At 37.3% G+C, this 16,055-nt stretch overlaps 1 protein-coding gene across 2 annotated transcripts in view; it reads left to right on the forward strand.

Moving 5' to 3' along the window:
• Positions 1–16,055, forward strand: part of AFF3 (ALF transcription elongation factor 3) — a 538,616-nt gene that overhangs the window by 490,484 nt on the left and 32,077 nt on the right. Inside the window, exons 10-13 of one of the 2 annotated variants that reach the window (XM_082245997.1) lie at positions 2,224–2,339; positions 4,203–4,395; positions 6,825–6,958; positions 11,425–11,488. In XM_082245997.1, coding sequence (XP_082102123.1) covers positions 2,224–2,339; positions 4,203–4,395; positions 6,825–6,958; positions 11,425–11,488 — 507 coding nt within the window. The remainder of the gene's footprint in view (positions 1–2,223; positions 2,340–4,202; positions 4,396–6,824; positions 6,959–11,424; positions 11,489–16,055) is intronic. The other variant, XM_082245998.1, reaches the window with a different exon arrangement.

The raw sequence follows: 16,055 nt of genomic DNA on the forward strand, positions 1-16,055 counted from the left end.
ACCAAAGATCCCCTTAACCAAACAGTCCTCCAATCAGAGAGCCCCCGCAATCACACAAATCCCTGTTCACATAAGAGCCCTTCTTTTTGGCTCCAGCAGCATGGCATGGGAGGGTGGGAAGTGGATGAGGCTTAAAGGAAGCAGATTTCCATCTTCTCTAGAAAGCTGGGTGCAGCCCTGCATGCCGCCTATCCTGGAACAGATTAATGTATTGTCATGGTGCCAACTGCCATCACCATAGCAATGAATGATGCTGTGTGTCCTAAACCTAAAGCATTATTAGTTGTTATGGTGCTGGCAGCCAGCCAGCCTGCACCATGGAAAATCATGTTGCTGATCCAGAGCAAACTGAGCCCCGTACTTGCAGCACCCTGGGTGAACCCTGACTGCATCCCAGGGTGTTGTTGCACCTTGGTTGAGAAACACTAGTCTAATCATCTCCCTATCCTCTGCCTTTGATTGGACAGTAAAGTAACAGCAGCAGCACAGTACAGTAATGAGTAATCCCCTTGTTCACTTTGGCCCCTTCTCCTGTCAAAATGTCCCTTACAGCTCATTTGCTCTAGGGTGCATGTGACTGCGGCCTAGTGCTGCCGAATACTCCAAGTCTAAGTGCTGCTAAGCAGGGATTGCAGAGGCTTTTACTGTAATGAAATATAGTTATTTAGGCTTCATGTACACATAGCCTAGTATGACCACCGGCTGTGGGAAAACGCAAAACATGGCAAAATGGCGTGCCATGATTTTGCCTCATTCTGCAGCCGGCAGTCAAAATGTTCCTATCCTGAGCACGATTCTTCAGTTTTCAGGAGAGGTAGATTGAAGGAGGTTGAACCTCCCCTAACCCCAACAGCTTCTAAACAATCCTAAAAGTCCATGTGTACATGGACACATACTGTAGGCTTTTATAGAGTTGAGTTTAGGAGCTTTGGAAATAAAACGCCAAAAACTGCTAAACTCAAGTTTAGGAGTTGTAGCGTATATGAAGCCTAAGGCTGGCCATAGATGTTCAATTTTCTTGTACAATTTAACTTTAGATTTACCTTAAACTATGTAGTGCAAGGGCCTGCCTAATTGGATACAATTGAAAGTTGTTTTGTTTGTTTGACCTCATATTATAATGTTTTTGGTAAATCTAAATGAAAATTATACAAGAATATTGAACATGTATGGGCAGCCTTAGGCTGGTCATACATTATACAATTTTCTTGTACAATTTTCCTTTAGGTTTACCATAAATATTATATTAGGTCAAACCTAAACAATTTAAATTAGTATGCAGTTAGGCAGGTCCTTGTACTACATAATTAAAGGTAAATCTTAAGGAATTTGAATAAGAAAATTCTATAATGCGTGGCCAGACTTATACTAGTTGCATTAAAAAATAAATGTATCTATTTGAATACTGTTTATGTCATATATCTGCCTTGAGCCTTGAATGTCATTCAGGTATCTACTTTCTAGTAATATAACAAGTTAATGTTTTATTTCGCAAAATAACAACAGTTTTGGGAAAGTGTATTCCTTGGTTAGATTAAAAATGTTTTTTTATGGGTTAAAAAAATCTTTATAAATTTTGGTTAATCCAGAGAAAGGTTCCTGTTGTATTAAATGTTGTGTTTGACGTCATCTTTGAAGTCCTTGAACAGTTCCCCCTTACCCTAAATCTAAAATAAGAGAATAAGTTCAACTGCCATGATTTAACTGAAACTTCATCTGCTCTGTTCCTGAATAGTGATGAGCTAAAGTTTGGATGAACCCAGTTTGGCCCAAACCCTTGAAATAATATGACTATATATATATATATATATGTATATATATATATATACATATATATATATATATATATATATATATAAATATATATATATATATATATATATTGAGGGTGCATGTGATCAGCAGAAGGCCAATGAGCACTGTCTAGACAGAGGGTCAGAGGTCCTGCAGCCTCATAGGACAGTCACAGTAAAATGAAAACTCCTCCTACAAGCTTTAATCAGACACTGATAGAAGTCAAAAGACTGCGTTATACTGCTAATGAGAAAGGGTATTTAGCAGTTTATATTTACTAAAATAATTGGATTTCCATATTCTGTGTACTGTGGGAGACCAGATATAGTGAATGTCCTGGGATTAGTAATACATTAAAGGGGGGTTAGAAAAAATACTAAAGTATTTGTGTAGCCCTGCATTATTTAAACAGATGTCTATGTTGTATAGTTTGAACGTGAACAGTCTCGGGATACAAAGAAGAACCACATGGAAAACAGAGAAAGGTTACCATTTCCTCTAGGCAGCTACGATGTGGCTAACAGAGACAGCACAAATCTCAGCAGGTATGGTGCTTCCCATCTTGGTGGGACAAATATGTATATAAAAGTTTACTGTGTAGCTTTCATTTTCTTTCTTATTGTTCATTCATTTCCAAGAAAAAATTGTAACAAATTTTACAGTGCTTTCAATTAAGCAGGTGATATCAGTCATTCCCCTTAAAGTGGACCTATCAGTAAAATTTTAAAAATTTGACATGTCACATAATATAGCAACAGTATACCTTTTAAAAACGCGTTTACCTTCTATCAATAGAAAGCAGATACCGAGTCTCATCCATGTGCCTTTGTCTCGGCTTAGATGATGAGGCCAACATGCTACAGGAAGGAGGAAGCATTTTTTCAGTCTCCGCCTTAGTGATGAGACTACAAGACTGAAACTTTATAGCAAGTCACATGGTGAGAGTAGGGTCTGATCTAGGTCAAATATTTGTAGACATAGCCAAAAACTGCAAATGTGCCAAGATTCACCAGATTGTACCATCTCTCTGAGCCAACATTTCAGTTAATAAAGTAGATGCTGACCCTCGATAATGTCTAAACAATGATGGCTCCATCCGCTTGGAGACAAAAGTGCATAAAGGAAATGTTAAGGGGAGTCATGTATTCGCTCACAGTTAATAAATAATTGAAAAGAAAGGAAAAAAATGTATCTTATGTTGTGACCACAATAAACCGTGTACAATCTAATGTTCCTACTACTTTTCTATAAATTCAGGCATACAGAGTAGAGTTGATTTGATCATAAAAGTGGTATAAGGTATCAGAAGAAATCTTTCAGTAATAATCAGGGTTCTAACCATTTTTTATATATACCATAGAATAGATATATGTTAGTTATATCTTCTACTAACAGTCATCGCCTCAGGCAAAGCTGGATGATAACATTCAATTCTAAAATGCATTGGCATAAAAATGTACAATATGCTACATTAGGATTAGTTACATTTTTTGATAGCCTATTTGGAATTTTACAACCAACAATACTGGTTAGTTAATGTAGACTTTACTTAATAGACTTATTTGGAGTTTTTAAATATGTGGTGACAGTAATCCCTGTTCAATAGATCAGGGATCTCCAAACTGTGGCCCCGGGGGCCAGATGTGGCCCTTTGGTGGCCTTTATCCAGGTCTTAGTGCACTATTCATCCCACTGATATCAGACACTATTCAGCCCTCTGACACCAAAAATGTGGCACTGACATCAACAATAGGGCACCATTCCTTCCCCAAATACCAAAGATGGGCCACTGTTTATGCTCACTGATGCCAGAAAATATTTCTATTCCCACTAGCCAGAGTCTGGCCCTCCTAAAGTCTGAAGGACAGTAAACTGGCCCTTTGTTTAGTAAGTTTGGAGGCCCTGGTAATATATGATGGAGAGTTTACCCTATTTACTTACTGTTTACTTTATTTACTTAACTTCCTCAATTGCCTTTTGCCATTCCCAGGGGGGCTTGGAAAAATACCCATTAAATCTGAGTATGGAGGGGGAATCACAGAATTGGTAAGCATAAGCACATGCTCCTTAGGTCATAGGACATTATTTATTTATTTATATATATATAGTATACTTAATTGAGAGCACTGTGTATGGAGATTTATTTTATTGTTTTAATATGTCAGTATTTAATCACATCAGCACTTTGTATAGATCTTTATATTATTGATGTTAAGAGCTGCATTGTGGATTGTAATCAATTCTCTATTTACATTTATTTTTAAGAGGGTTTAATGCAGCAGCACACCAAGTGATTTATTTATTAATTTTCACATTTATTTCTGACTAATTTTATACTGTGGCAGCTTATTGTGATACATCAAGTCAGACAAAAATTCATTGACCTTTTTTTTTTTTTTTTTTTTCAGTCATGCCATGTCTCACAAAATAAGAAGTGAACATAGCCTGTTACCTTTACCTTTACCTTGCCTTCCTGACGAACCCTCTAAAACTTCAAATGGTGGATACTCTTCCACAACAAAAAGTGATGGGGACAACTTAAACTCTTACATGACTTGCAGTCAAAACCACAGACCAGAGTGCCAGTCACATGTTGATCAGGTAGGTTAGTTTGTAGGAACCATGTAAACTTTGGGACACCTATTTATGTCTATTAGATTTTAATTCTGGATATGAATTTTTAAGTCTTAGGCTGTAACTAGTAATTAGAGCACATCTTATCAAAGGCAGCCATCACAACTGTTCCAGCTATAACTAAAGGGGAACATCAATATTAAAAAGGAAGGAAAATGTACATTTTATTTAGTTATAAAAAAGGTAACAGACATTCACAGTATTTTTTCCAATATGGATGAGCCCTGTTCCTCATGCTTTTTATATGGTTGCATTATTTATTATTATTTGTTGGGTTTTTAGCAGCATATAAGCATACATAATATTTACATACAAAAACAATGAGTATTTGGTATTACTTTTATAGCATATGAGTAAGAACTGGCTTTATTCCAGAGTATTCTTATATATCATAGCAAATGAACCTCAGATACTCCTTTCATATATTAGATTGTAACATATTGGTATGTATTGTGAATGCCGAGGCAAACCCATTTTACTTTCATTAAATAAAATTGAGGTCCTGCGCCTTTATATTCAGGGTTTCAGTATTTCATTCAGCCATGACTGTATTTTACCAGTCCACCCCAGTTCCTTCGGTTACTAATCTGTTGACCAGGAAACCCCTTTACCTTACCTTTCTCTTACACAGCAGAGATATTCCCAAACACAAATTGCAGGTTCCTAGTTGTCTCACACATAAAGAAATGGTATTAAACAGATAATTATAGGCTCAGTGGAGCTGCTTTGTAACAACCACCTGTGGGTTAAGTGCAGTGTTGTGCGTTGGGCAGAAAACACGCTTCAGTCCGACTTCGGTAGTAATAGTGTATTGTAGAAAATTTCCACAAATACAACAGGCCCAGTGGGGAGCACACCTAGCCAGAGCCACTTACAGCTGACACAGCAGTATACCCATGAGATGTGGAATGAAAGATGCCTACAGCATTTGCCATGAGAGGTTAAATGCGGCCTGGCCAGTCCATACCCAAAAGTGGAGGTTTCCTGGAAGGTAGACGTAGTCCCTGCACTGTCCGTACTCCTCTGGAATCTATCCCCATTTCTAACACTATCCGTTGGGGTTCCTTTACCCACGCTAACTACTCGCAAAAAGTGTGCTGAGCCCGGGAACCGGAGTCCTAAATAGATTCTGCCTGACCCACATGTCACATGGGGCTCCTGCATGTAATCGAATAGTTGCCTCCCTGTGACCAAGGAAACCATAGAATAACCCAGTTCCCTTTCAACTTCTTTCCCCACCTGCACTGCTGCTGCAGTCGAGCACCATCTGCAGTGGAGAATATAGACTGCCCCTGCCAAAAAGCCTGTCAGACTCAATCCTTCTTGGAAGCTTAGTCAAGCACAAAAAAAATATTTCACAGCAGGTATTCAGGAAGCAAAGCCACCCACCCCACATGTGATAAGCTCTCAAAAATCTGAACGCAGTGGATTACACAAATGTCTGACTGCAGTGCTGTGAGTAGGCTTTCTGACTTAAGCAGAGCTGCAAAGTGTTATGCTTGTTATAAACACTGGTTGCCAAACACTAGAATTTTGAAGCCAAGAACAAGTGAAAATCCAAATGTTCCCCTGACTACCTCTAACTTTAAATCATACTACTAACACTAAACATACCCCTAAATCCTTTAAACCTCAGCTAACCCCTAAAATAACAAAGCTTTTAAAGGATTACTATAACTGTGGTGAAGTTTTTTAAGCATTGACTACCAGAGCATTATGGATTAGCTAAACAGACAGCATATTGGATGATCTGAAGCTTCCGTTTGTCTGGTTGAAACTTTGGCCTAAGCCATCCAATAAGTGATAGGTCACTGCAATAAGTCACTCACTTGTCTGTGTAAATTTCAGCTCGAGCTGTAAACAGGCATGACATCAAAGCAGCAAAATGGGGGGCTAAAAATGTGAAAATGAGCCTAATGCTCCATCTGCTGGTAAAAAAATGTAAAATATTAATGAGCAATGCTTCTGACAAAAAAATATTTTTTTTTCACTCCTGACAATAATAAAGTAACAATCTTCCAAATCACTGTACTTTTGCGATTTACATATAGCTGCCCCTTAACATTTCACTTAAACCTAGTAGTTAACCTTTAATTTACACTTAGCCTACTCTCTGGTATTAGCTCAAAACATTAACAACCTCTCCCCAGGACTCTCACAACTATAACTTTAATTTTAACAGTCAAATAAATCCCTACAGTTTTTGCCATGTTACAAGCATAGCCTAATCTCTAACCTTAAACTCATCCCTCTACTAGAACATTTAACTGTTTGTCTTGTGCTCTTGGGGTAGCACCAGCACTTTACTGCTTGATTTTACTTGTTATTTAGAATTGCACTTTAGGTATGTTGTGTGTAATAAATAACAGTCTAGTATTTATACCTTTTCTTTTTAGAGGTCACTTCCTATTTCTCCAGAGAGCAACATCACTGTAAGCTACAAAGAAGACCCTCAGTCAGACATGTGGTTGTCTGGTTTAAATGGGCATAAGGATATAAGGAAAACTAAACAGTCTGTGGACAACACAAGGTGGGTATAACTACTACAATTTTATTTTATTTTTATCTATAGTTAGATCCATCCACTATTTGAATCTACTACATAATTGCTTAAGGCTCCCCTTAAATTATAGAAACAGGGAACAGGGGTCTGTGAATTTACATAATAGTGGTATTGTTTGATCTGATTACCCACTATTAAACAGAAGATGACCCTGAATTAAGCAGACCATATATTAGCCAATTTTCTTTCCCTCAACCACGGGTTGAAGGAAAGAAATTACTTGATTCCCCATCAACACATTCATTCTGTTTATGGCCGTCATTCAATTTGGTTTCTTCATCACACAGGGAAGGTGATGGCAACTGTGTGCTATTTACTGTGCTGTTCCTGGTATTTAATCATAAGGCCTTTCTTAAAATCCTTGATATCCGAGTTCAGATATTTGGTCTTGTTTTCTCTTAATGAAGGAATGCTGGGACCATATGGTGAAATAGTTATTTGCTGTTTTGCCATAGCAAAGAGATCAACCAGCCCAGACAAATACGCTGGAAAATCTGTATGCAAACTGAGTAATTCCAACTCTTGACATGTTCATTACTATCCTGTAACCCATCCCTACCTGGCCTAATATTTTTAAAAATTTTACTAGAATAAAGGCATTTGCTTAAAGCTATTGATTCTGAGGATGGTCTGTTGTCTAAAGAGCAGCTATTATGAATATTCTTTCTAAAGTACTGTAAACAAAAAAAATAAATAAATAAATGTGGTGTAAATTAGCAAAAGTATGACATATGTCTAGAGCCATGCCCAAAAAATCTTACAACCTAAGGGGGGATAAACAGGATAAAACATGGGTTTTGAAGGATTGTTTAATATGTAAAAGATGGGGTCAGGTCTAATAGAACAGGGAAGACAATACCAAAGAATAAAATTAAGACCTAGGGAAACCTGAGACAAGAAATCATAGAATGAATATAGGAGTAAGGAAGGCATAAACAAGTAGGTGTAAGAGTGGAGAGGACAGTCTTAGGAATATTTATGTAAGAGGTCAAAAATATAGGTGGGAGATGAGGTTTGACGTGCAAAGCAAAATAGGTTGAATTTGATGTTCATATTAATGGGAGGCAAATTGATAAACTGCATTAGAGAAGAAGCAGAGTAGAGGTGAGGAAAGGTATAGGAAAGTCTTGCAACAGCAGTGATAACTTGTAGAGGTGGGAGGGTGGGCTAGAGATGGTTTGGGAAGTACGGTAGGTTTAAATCATTGCAAAGATTGACAACCATGTTTCACTGAGGGCATGCATGCTAAAGGGTTGTACAGAAGAATATAGATAGTTTATTTCAAAAGGCTTGGATTTACATAACTCCCAGGAGAAAGAGGTAGATTGTTACAGTGTCTGAGTACCACTAAGCCTGGGCTGCTTTGTAATGCATAGCTTGTATGGTTTCTGCACTGGTTGTACAGAAAATGGTTTGACAGCACTCCAGTATCATCAGATAAAAGTCTTTATTTCTCCATAAACATGACAGCACAATGGACAGATGCCTCAAACAGCAGACGCGTTTCACGAATAAGGTTCGCTTATTCATTGCGCTTTAATTCAGCAATGAATATGCAAACCTGATTCGTGAAACGCGTCTGCTGTTTGAGGCATCTGTCCATTGTGCTGTCATGTTTATGGAGAAATAAAGACTTTTATCTGATGATACTGGAGTGCTGTTAAACCATTTTCTATACAACCGATGTTTCCATGGTACACGGACTGGACGTGCACCCAGCTTAGATTGGATCATTATCTACCACCTGGAGCGGCATCTATCTCCCTGTGATTATGGTTTCTGCACTGGCCCTGCCTCCTCTGACCTTATGCATGTTACTGTTGGGTAGCCTTCCTAACCTTATAGTAGGAGTTGGTGTGGTCAGAGCAGCATTGATGGAAGCTGGTTTGTAAAGGTATTACAGAATGGCACTGGTTTCATGGCACAAGCACTTTTGTTTTTTACAATGGGGGTAACAAGGTAAAGCTGGACTGGGAATCCCAAAGGGGAAGTGGATAAAATGTTGGTGAAAAGGATGGGTATGAGGTTTAAAATTCTTGGCTATAAGTGGAATAGGAGGAGTGAGAGAAGCTGCATGGAGGGTCAAAATTTGTGTGTGAACATGCCAGCTGTAAGCACAAGTGAAATGAAGCGCAGGAAAAGGGATAATGATACCTCAAGTTTAAGAATGACTGAAGTAACAGCACTATTAAAGCAGGCCATACATGATGCGAATTTCAAAGGATTTATCGTGCGATAAACGCAAGCGGCACTAGTGCACATCATGCGAGTGTACCATCAATGTGATCCGAAAATCGTACGACCAAACACTATTTTCTTGTGCCAGTATAGGAAGTGATGCAATGTTGTCTTAACCTTCACACCTCCACTGGGCACTCCCCCTACAGTTAAAAATCGGGTCGCGGCATTTGCGAACAGAACAACCATTCGTCACAGCCTCTCAACAGAGTTTGCTGTAACCTATAATATTTGACCTATTACGTTTTTTCTGACGAACACTCGTTCGTGTTGTTATTCTTTTTATTTTCCTTCTGAGTCGATCTTTTCTGAATCATGCGCAGTTGTGTGTTGTTTTGTGGAATCGCATGACTCAACCACTAATGATACGAAATTTGGACAATTTTCTCAGAAAAACCCAACATGTTGGATATGTGAATTTTTGCTGTCGTACAAAAATCGCATGTTGCACATACCACACTAACGATACGAAATTCGCATCGTGTATGGCCTGCTTAAGAGTTATTATTAAGGAGGAGATGGTGCATTGTGGCACAAACTACAAGAGTGGAACCTAACAGGGGAGGTATAATCAAGCAAATAAATAACAGAAATGAGTAAACATATTTGGCTGAAACTGAGGTCCTGAAACAAAGTCCATACAATATCCAAGTCTTTTTCTAACTGTGAACTTTTTCTAAGGTTACATTTCTGTTGATTTTTTTGCTATGCATACATAAAACTGATATGATTTCAGAGGGCGAGCATACTTTTTCCCCTTTGCAACAGTATGCTTAAAAGTTGCCTTAAATCTAACCAGTGTTATATATGAATTATTTTGGTTAAAAAAATACAACTAAAAATAAGATTACTTTGTGTTTTATGGATATTTGCCTATATTTAGCCTTTTTTTTGACACTATCCAAAAGCTAAATCAGTCTGTCACTCCTCTCCAGCCCTGTGCAAATGCCACTTTTGTATAAGTAAATTGTGTGGTAAATTCTCAGTGTTCAATTTCTGAAGCTGTTCATCCACATAAACCCTTCACATGAAAATAAAAATGAATACAATTATCTAAAAGGAAGAAGTGTGCATTAAATAAGATAGATAATATTTTATTTGCTCTAAGAATGTAGAGCAATAAATATGAAAGAATATGGAAAGAAATAGATGTGTGGGTTTAGTTTATAGTTGTTTTGTTAACCCAGCTAAAATTTTCTTGCAAATCATTTTTATTGCAAACAAATAAACATGGCTTTGGTGTTTGGATATTTCTGTTGATTGCCATAATTGCCTACTATTTGCATTTGTGAGTTCTGATTTGCTATTCCATCCCCTCTGCATACAGTACAGCAGAGGTGAAGATGCAAGTGGAAAGGTAGCGGAGGCAACACATGGGATATTCAGCTTTAAGCTTTATTCCCCTCTCTAGCTTCTACATTTAACTTTTAACCATGTATTTTTGTATGCAATCATGGGTTTTATTCTGACTGCCCTGAAACACACAAACCAAGCCTGAAATCAGGGAATATGTCCTAGCCCACCAGAAAATTTGCCTTGTCTTAGCACTCCAGTTTGTTGCCAACGTAACTCTACTGGAAAGGCAGTGCAATATCTTCTAAAGGTAATACATTCTAAAGGTGAATTGTGGAAACTGCCTTATTCAGGAGTTTTAAAGTTTCAACAAGAAAGTGGAGAACTCATGGAGTTGCTACTGGTGGTGGCCAGCAGGGCCCTATCAGATTAGAACACATATTAGCTGGTTCCATAGTGGATAAAGGTTGTTGCTGAACAAGCACCAGGAGCTGCTCGGCCACAGCTCAGATGCCTATTGCTCCCAATAGGGCTATATGCTGAGATTAGTTGCAATAAAAAGGCCTGACAGTTGCTTGATCATAGGGCTGAATTTACAGAGGGTTGCTTTTACTGGAAAGCCTTTTCATTTTATTCATAGTAATTGTATACTAATAAACTGTACAATATATACTGGATTAATAGCCTGAAAGTCACTAATTTGTTATTTTGTAATTGTATACTAACAAATTGTACAGTCTATACTGGATTCATAGCCTGAACATCACTCATTTGTTATTTTGTAATTGTAATTGTATACTAACAAACTGTATATGCTAGACAGACAGACAGACAGAAAGAAAGATAGTTTGCAGCATATGTACATATGTTTTTGACAAAAATCTTTTCATTCTCTTTTGCAGACCTCACAATGCCGATTACTTTATGCAGGAAGCTAAACGGATAAAGCATAAAGCAGATGCTATGGTAAGAACAATATCTTCTCTAGATATTATGTATGTTGAATTCATTTTGTAGTAGCATTTTATGTTCATGATCTTTTCATCAGCACAACTGCTAAACATAATTATAAAATCTATTATAACTAGCGTGGTAAATTTAAGAAACGCCAGTATCACTGAGTTTTTTTGCTAAACAATTTCCCAAAAATTTATCCTGAGATTAATTTAGTAATCTCAGGATAAGAGGTTTGTTAAAAGAAGGGTTTATATTATAATGAATAATATACAATTTGAAAGAACTGCTCTGGTTTATTTAGAGGGACTGACTAATTTTCCCTCAAGTCTCAGTGGTGACAATCCTCCCTCATTTCACATTGCAAGATTACTTCATTCTGCTTTTTTTTTAGTAAAGTGAGTATTGAGTAAGGTTATACAATAGATGATTTTAGTTTACTTATTCATTTAATGCCAATTAGGTAAATATATTTCACAACTCTTTACAGCCATCACACACTGAACAGGAATTTATAATCTAATGTCTACAGATGGAATACAGACACACAGTTGCCAAGGGCCATTTTGGATGGAAGCCAATCAACCAGTCAGTACATTTTAAGCTGTAGGAGGAACCTTGATCTCCTGGACTACTAAATATTGTAGCAAATGAACAAACCCCTTGCATATAGCCTCTCTGGTGGGAAATAAACCTAGGACTACATTACATAAAATATTATGCTTTATATACAGGGTGTAATATGCCCAGAGTTACTTGTTCATTAGATCATTCCTATGAATGGTCAATATGCCAATAACAATATAAATTGTAAAGTACTTGGTGTTACAAATGGTGTCATAGTGTGACCATTGGTTCCTTCTTGTCACTGGCCATGTGACCAGAAGTCAGAATTTCTTCCAAAGGGACATGGGTCATTGCAGCTACTCTACCTAAAGAGCGATCCTTTCCTTTACAGACTACGAGATAAGGAACCCAGTACCCTGTTTTTACACCAGCAGCTACACTTTATTGCATTCCTGGTAACACTTATTTAAATCATACATTCTGCATTTAGAATTTACAGTTACCTAAGAAATATAGGTCAGTCAGAAAATAAACTTGTGGAATAAAAAAAAGTTACCTTCAATAGTAGGCAACATCAAAGCCTGTATTTTGGCTCTGATCCTTTGTAGAGTGCCCAGGAATACTAAGAACCAGCTGAACTGTAATGCATAGCTTGCATGGTTGGTGCTCTACCCCTGCCTCCTTCCATCTTATGTGTGCTTCCCTTGGCCCATCACCTTTATTGATGACCTCACTTTTATGCAGTTTATATATATAGATTTGTGACGGGCACAGTTTCTATCTACAAACACTAAACACTGTTGTCATTGTTGCAAGAAAGCAATTTTTGAATTATTAATGTTACAGAAAATTATTTGCTAGCTGCAGATTACAAAATATTATTTTATCTAGCAGTTATATATGCAAATATACACAATATATATATATATATATATATATATATATATATATAACATTTTGTGTATTTCACTGTGCTTTGGATTCCAAAAATCACCTATAGTGTTATATATTTCAGTGCTGCTACTTAAATAATAAATCCAAAAAATGTTGTAACATTGTTATTAGTGTACCAACCAATAATCAATTCCAGAGCAGCGTAAACACTGCAATTATGCAGTGAACAATCCTGTGTCTACAAGTGATATAATCAAATGTGAAAATAATACAAAATATTACAAAATTTCAAAATCATACAAAAAAGTCCACACAACTCTCAAAATAACGGTGTATAAATCAAAAATAAATCTTCAAAGTGATTCAATTCAGGAAAGTTTGTGATTGACAGTCAACTCTCTATGTGAGTAGAGCCAGGAATAATACACCTTATATCCACCACCAGTGCGATTAAAGAGAGCCGTCTCCCCTATGGAAATGCACTCACTAGATTGAATTTCACTCTCATAAAAAGGCAAATAAGCTTTTAGTTCAATATCCACCTGTAAGTATTACTCCACAATCAGCAGGTCCCATCCCATCGCATGTGTGTGAGAGAAAACAAAAGCTTCCAATAGTGCAATAATCCCATAAAACATTTATACAAATCCAAGTAAACCACTCACATTTAAACTTCTTGCATCTTGTACATTGCATGTAAATGGGTAGTATCAGATAGGCAACAACATATCCCAGTCTCACCACCTCCACACTGTTTTCAACTGTCAGTGTAGTCACCTTCCACAGTCTCCCATGTTAAACACATGAACCGAACTCCGCATAGCCACATCCCTACACATTATATAGGTGCTCCAGGTGCCGATACTACCAGGAGGCATGGGTGATATCATCGTGCCCCACCATTGGGGCACAAAACCCCCAGTATTACATTCCTGGGTTGAAGGGCATTCTCATAGGATTTTGAGCACCTACCTAGGGACCACCTGTGGCCTAAAGTAAGTATTTTTAAAGTTTTTTGTTTTTACAAATTTTTATTTTTCACAGGGTGTTTTTAGGCATGTATTTGGTGGTGGGATCTGTGAGTAAAGCAGACATGCCATTGCATTATAAGAAAGATATTGCATTCAATACACACAGATATACCCTCCATATGTCATTTCATCTTCTCAAAATGAAAGCAATATATGTTTTTGTCATGCTAAAAATGCTAGGTTACTACATAAAATGTACCCCCCCAACTTTATGTAGCAACATATCATTATTGTCATGACATAAATATTTGGACCACTGACCTCCTTCTGAATGAGCTAGCTGTCCGGCTTTCATGCTGATCATTAAACAGATATGCAGAAGTCCTGACTTCATGGATGAATACTTGTTCTGGTTAGGTGATCCCAAAGGTTTTGACATGAAGGCAGAGGATCAGCATAACAGGCAGGTAAGTCAAATTTTCACAAGGAGTTCAGTAAAGGCACTCTGTGCATTACCCTATTGACATTTTTTCCATACATGTAGGCATCCTGGCAAATAAAAACTGTATTCTCACAGTATTCCTTTGCGGTGTTAACTGTTCCTCTTTACCATTTAACAGATAATAAATAGATTTGATTTAAATGTTTATTTCAGACTCCTAGATACGCAGATAAAAGATTTCATCACAAAACAGGACTATGCTGCCATCTAGAGCTTAACTGATTTTATTATCAGAAGAGAATTGGTGCTGTACAGTTGACATTATTCTGGTCATATACTTATTATTTTTTACATAATGCAACTTGTAAATTTTTTCTATGCATTTTCACATTATTTTTTTTCTAAGCCTCCATTGTTTAAGTACTTTTCTTGAGACTAGATCTCAAGCCTTACATAAAAACCCACTGTAGTAGTCTTTTTGGCTGCTTGGATCATAGCCTAGCTTATTAACTGATATAATAATCATATCTTACAAATATTGACATATTTCAATAACATTTTTAACCATCAGACTGAAAGTGTTGTCATCAGAATACTTAGGTTAATTGATCTTTTAGTTAAAATAATCTATGTATGTGACTGCTTTTTAGCGTTGATTGATAGATACAATTGTATCTAACAGAAATTAGAAAATGAAAATAAATTGCGTGTATGGCCATGTTCCTGTCACTAAACCTGGGTACTAAATTCTACCAACCAGAAGATTAAAATTCATAACAAAATCCACACAAAGCATGCCAACAAACTTTCCCCAATTAAACCTGATATAGCCCCAAACAATTCAGGACTCTGAATCTCATCCACACAAACCATACCCCCTAATTTTCAGAAAATCTGAATGAGTTACAAAATATTTAAGATTTTTGACTAGGTCCCAGCCTTCTTAAATCTGAAAAAAAGTAAGAACTGATGATGTGATTTACACGAAACAAGCCTTATAAAGTGAGCCCATGTGTGAAGAGGTAGCGTAGGAACCCTGGAGGTGTGGAGTCTAAGCACCAGCTGGTTTTCACCAGAGCTCCTGATGGAAGAGATGGATTTTCCTGCAAGCTGGTGTCATATCACGACCACCAGGTTCACCCTGCTCAACTTGCAGAGACTAACCATTGCAAGCAGGAGTGGAAGTGATGCAAGAGGGCTGACGGCAGACAAACAAATCTGTGAGAGTAGAAGCCAAGGTCAGTACTTTACATATCAATCAAGAGAAACTACAGGCTGCAAGGGAAACCACTGGTGGGAGTTCAGGGGAAACAAAAGCATTGCTCAGCCACTAGAAGCTAGGAGTAGGTTATTTAAAATTATATGGTCCCTTTAGGAGAAGCACACCTTTGGACAGGGGATACATGGTGTTACAGGAACAAGGAAGGTAAGTGACCAATGACAAAGCTTTTTTTCAAGATATTCAGGAATCATTGCTAGATCCGCACAAAGATCTACACCAAGCACGCCACACTGAGGACTGAGGAAAATGTATCAAAACTGGACCAGCTAGAATTTGGAGCAGTTGTGCATGGCAACCAATCAGTTTCAGCCTTTTTATTCATAAAGCTTAAAAAAGCTAAAGATAGAAGCTGATTTGGTTGCCATGCACACCTGCTCTAGTTTCTGACTGATCTAGTTTTGATAAATTCCCCCCCAATTAAGT

This window comes from Pelophylax lessonae (assembly GCF_965119305.1).
Source record: "Pelophylax lessonae genome assembly, chromosome: 2".
In the NCBI taxonomy this organism is placed as follows: Eukaryota; Metazoa; Chordata; class Amphibia; order Anura; family Ranidae; genus Pelophylax; species Pelophylax lessonae.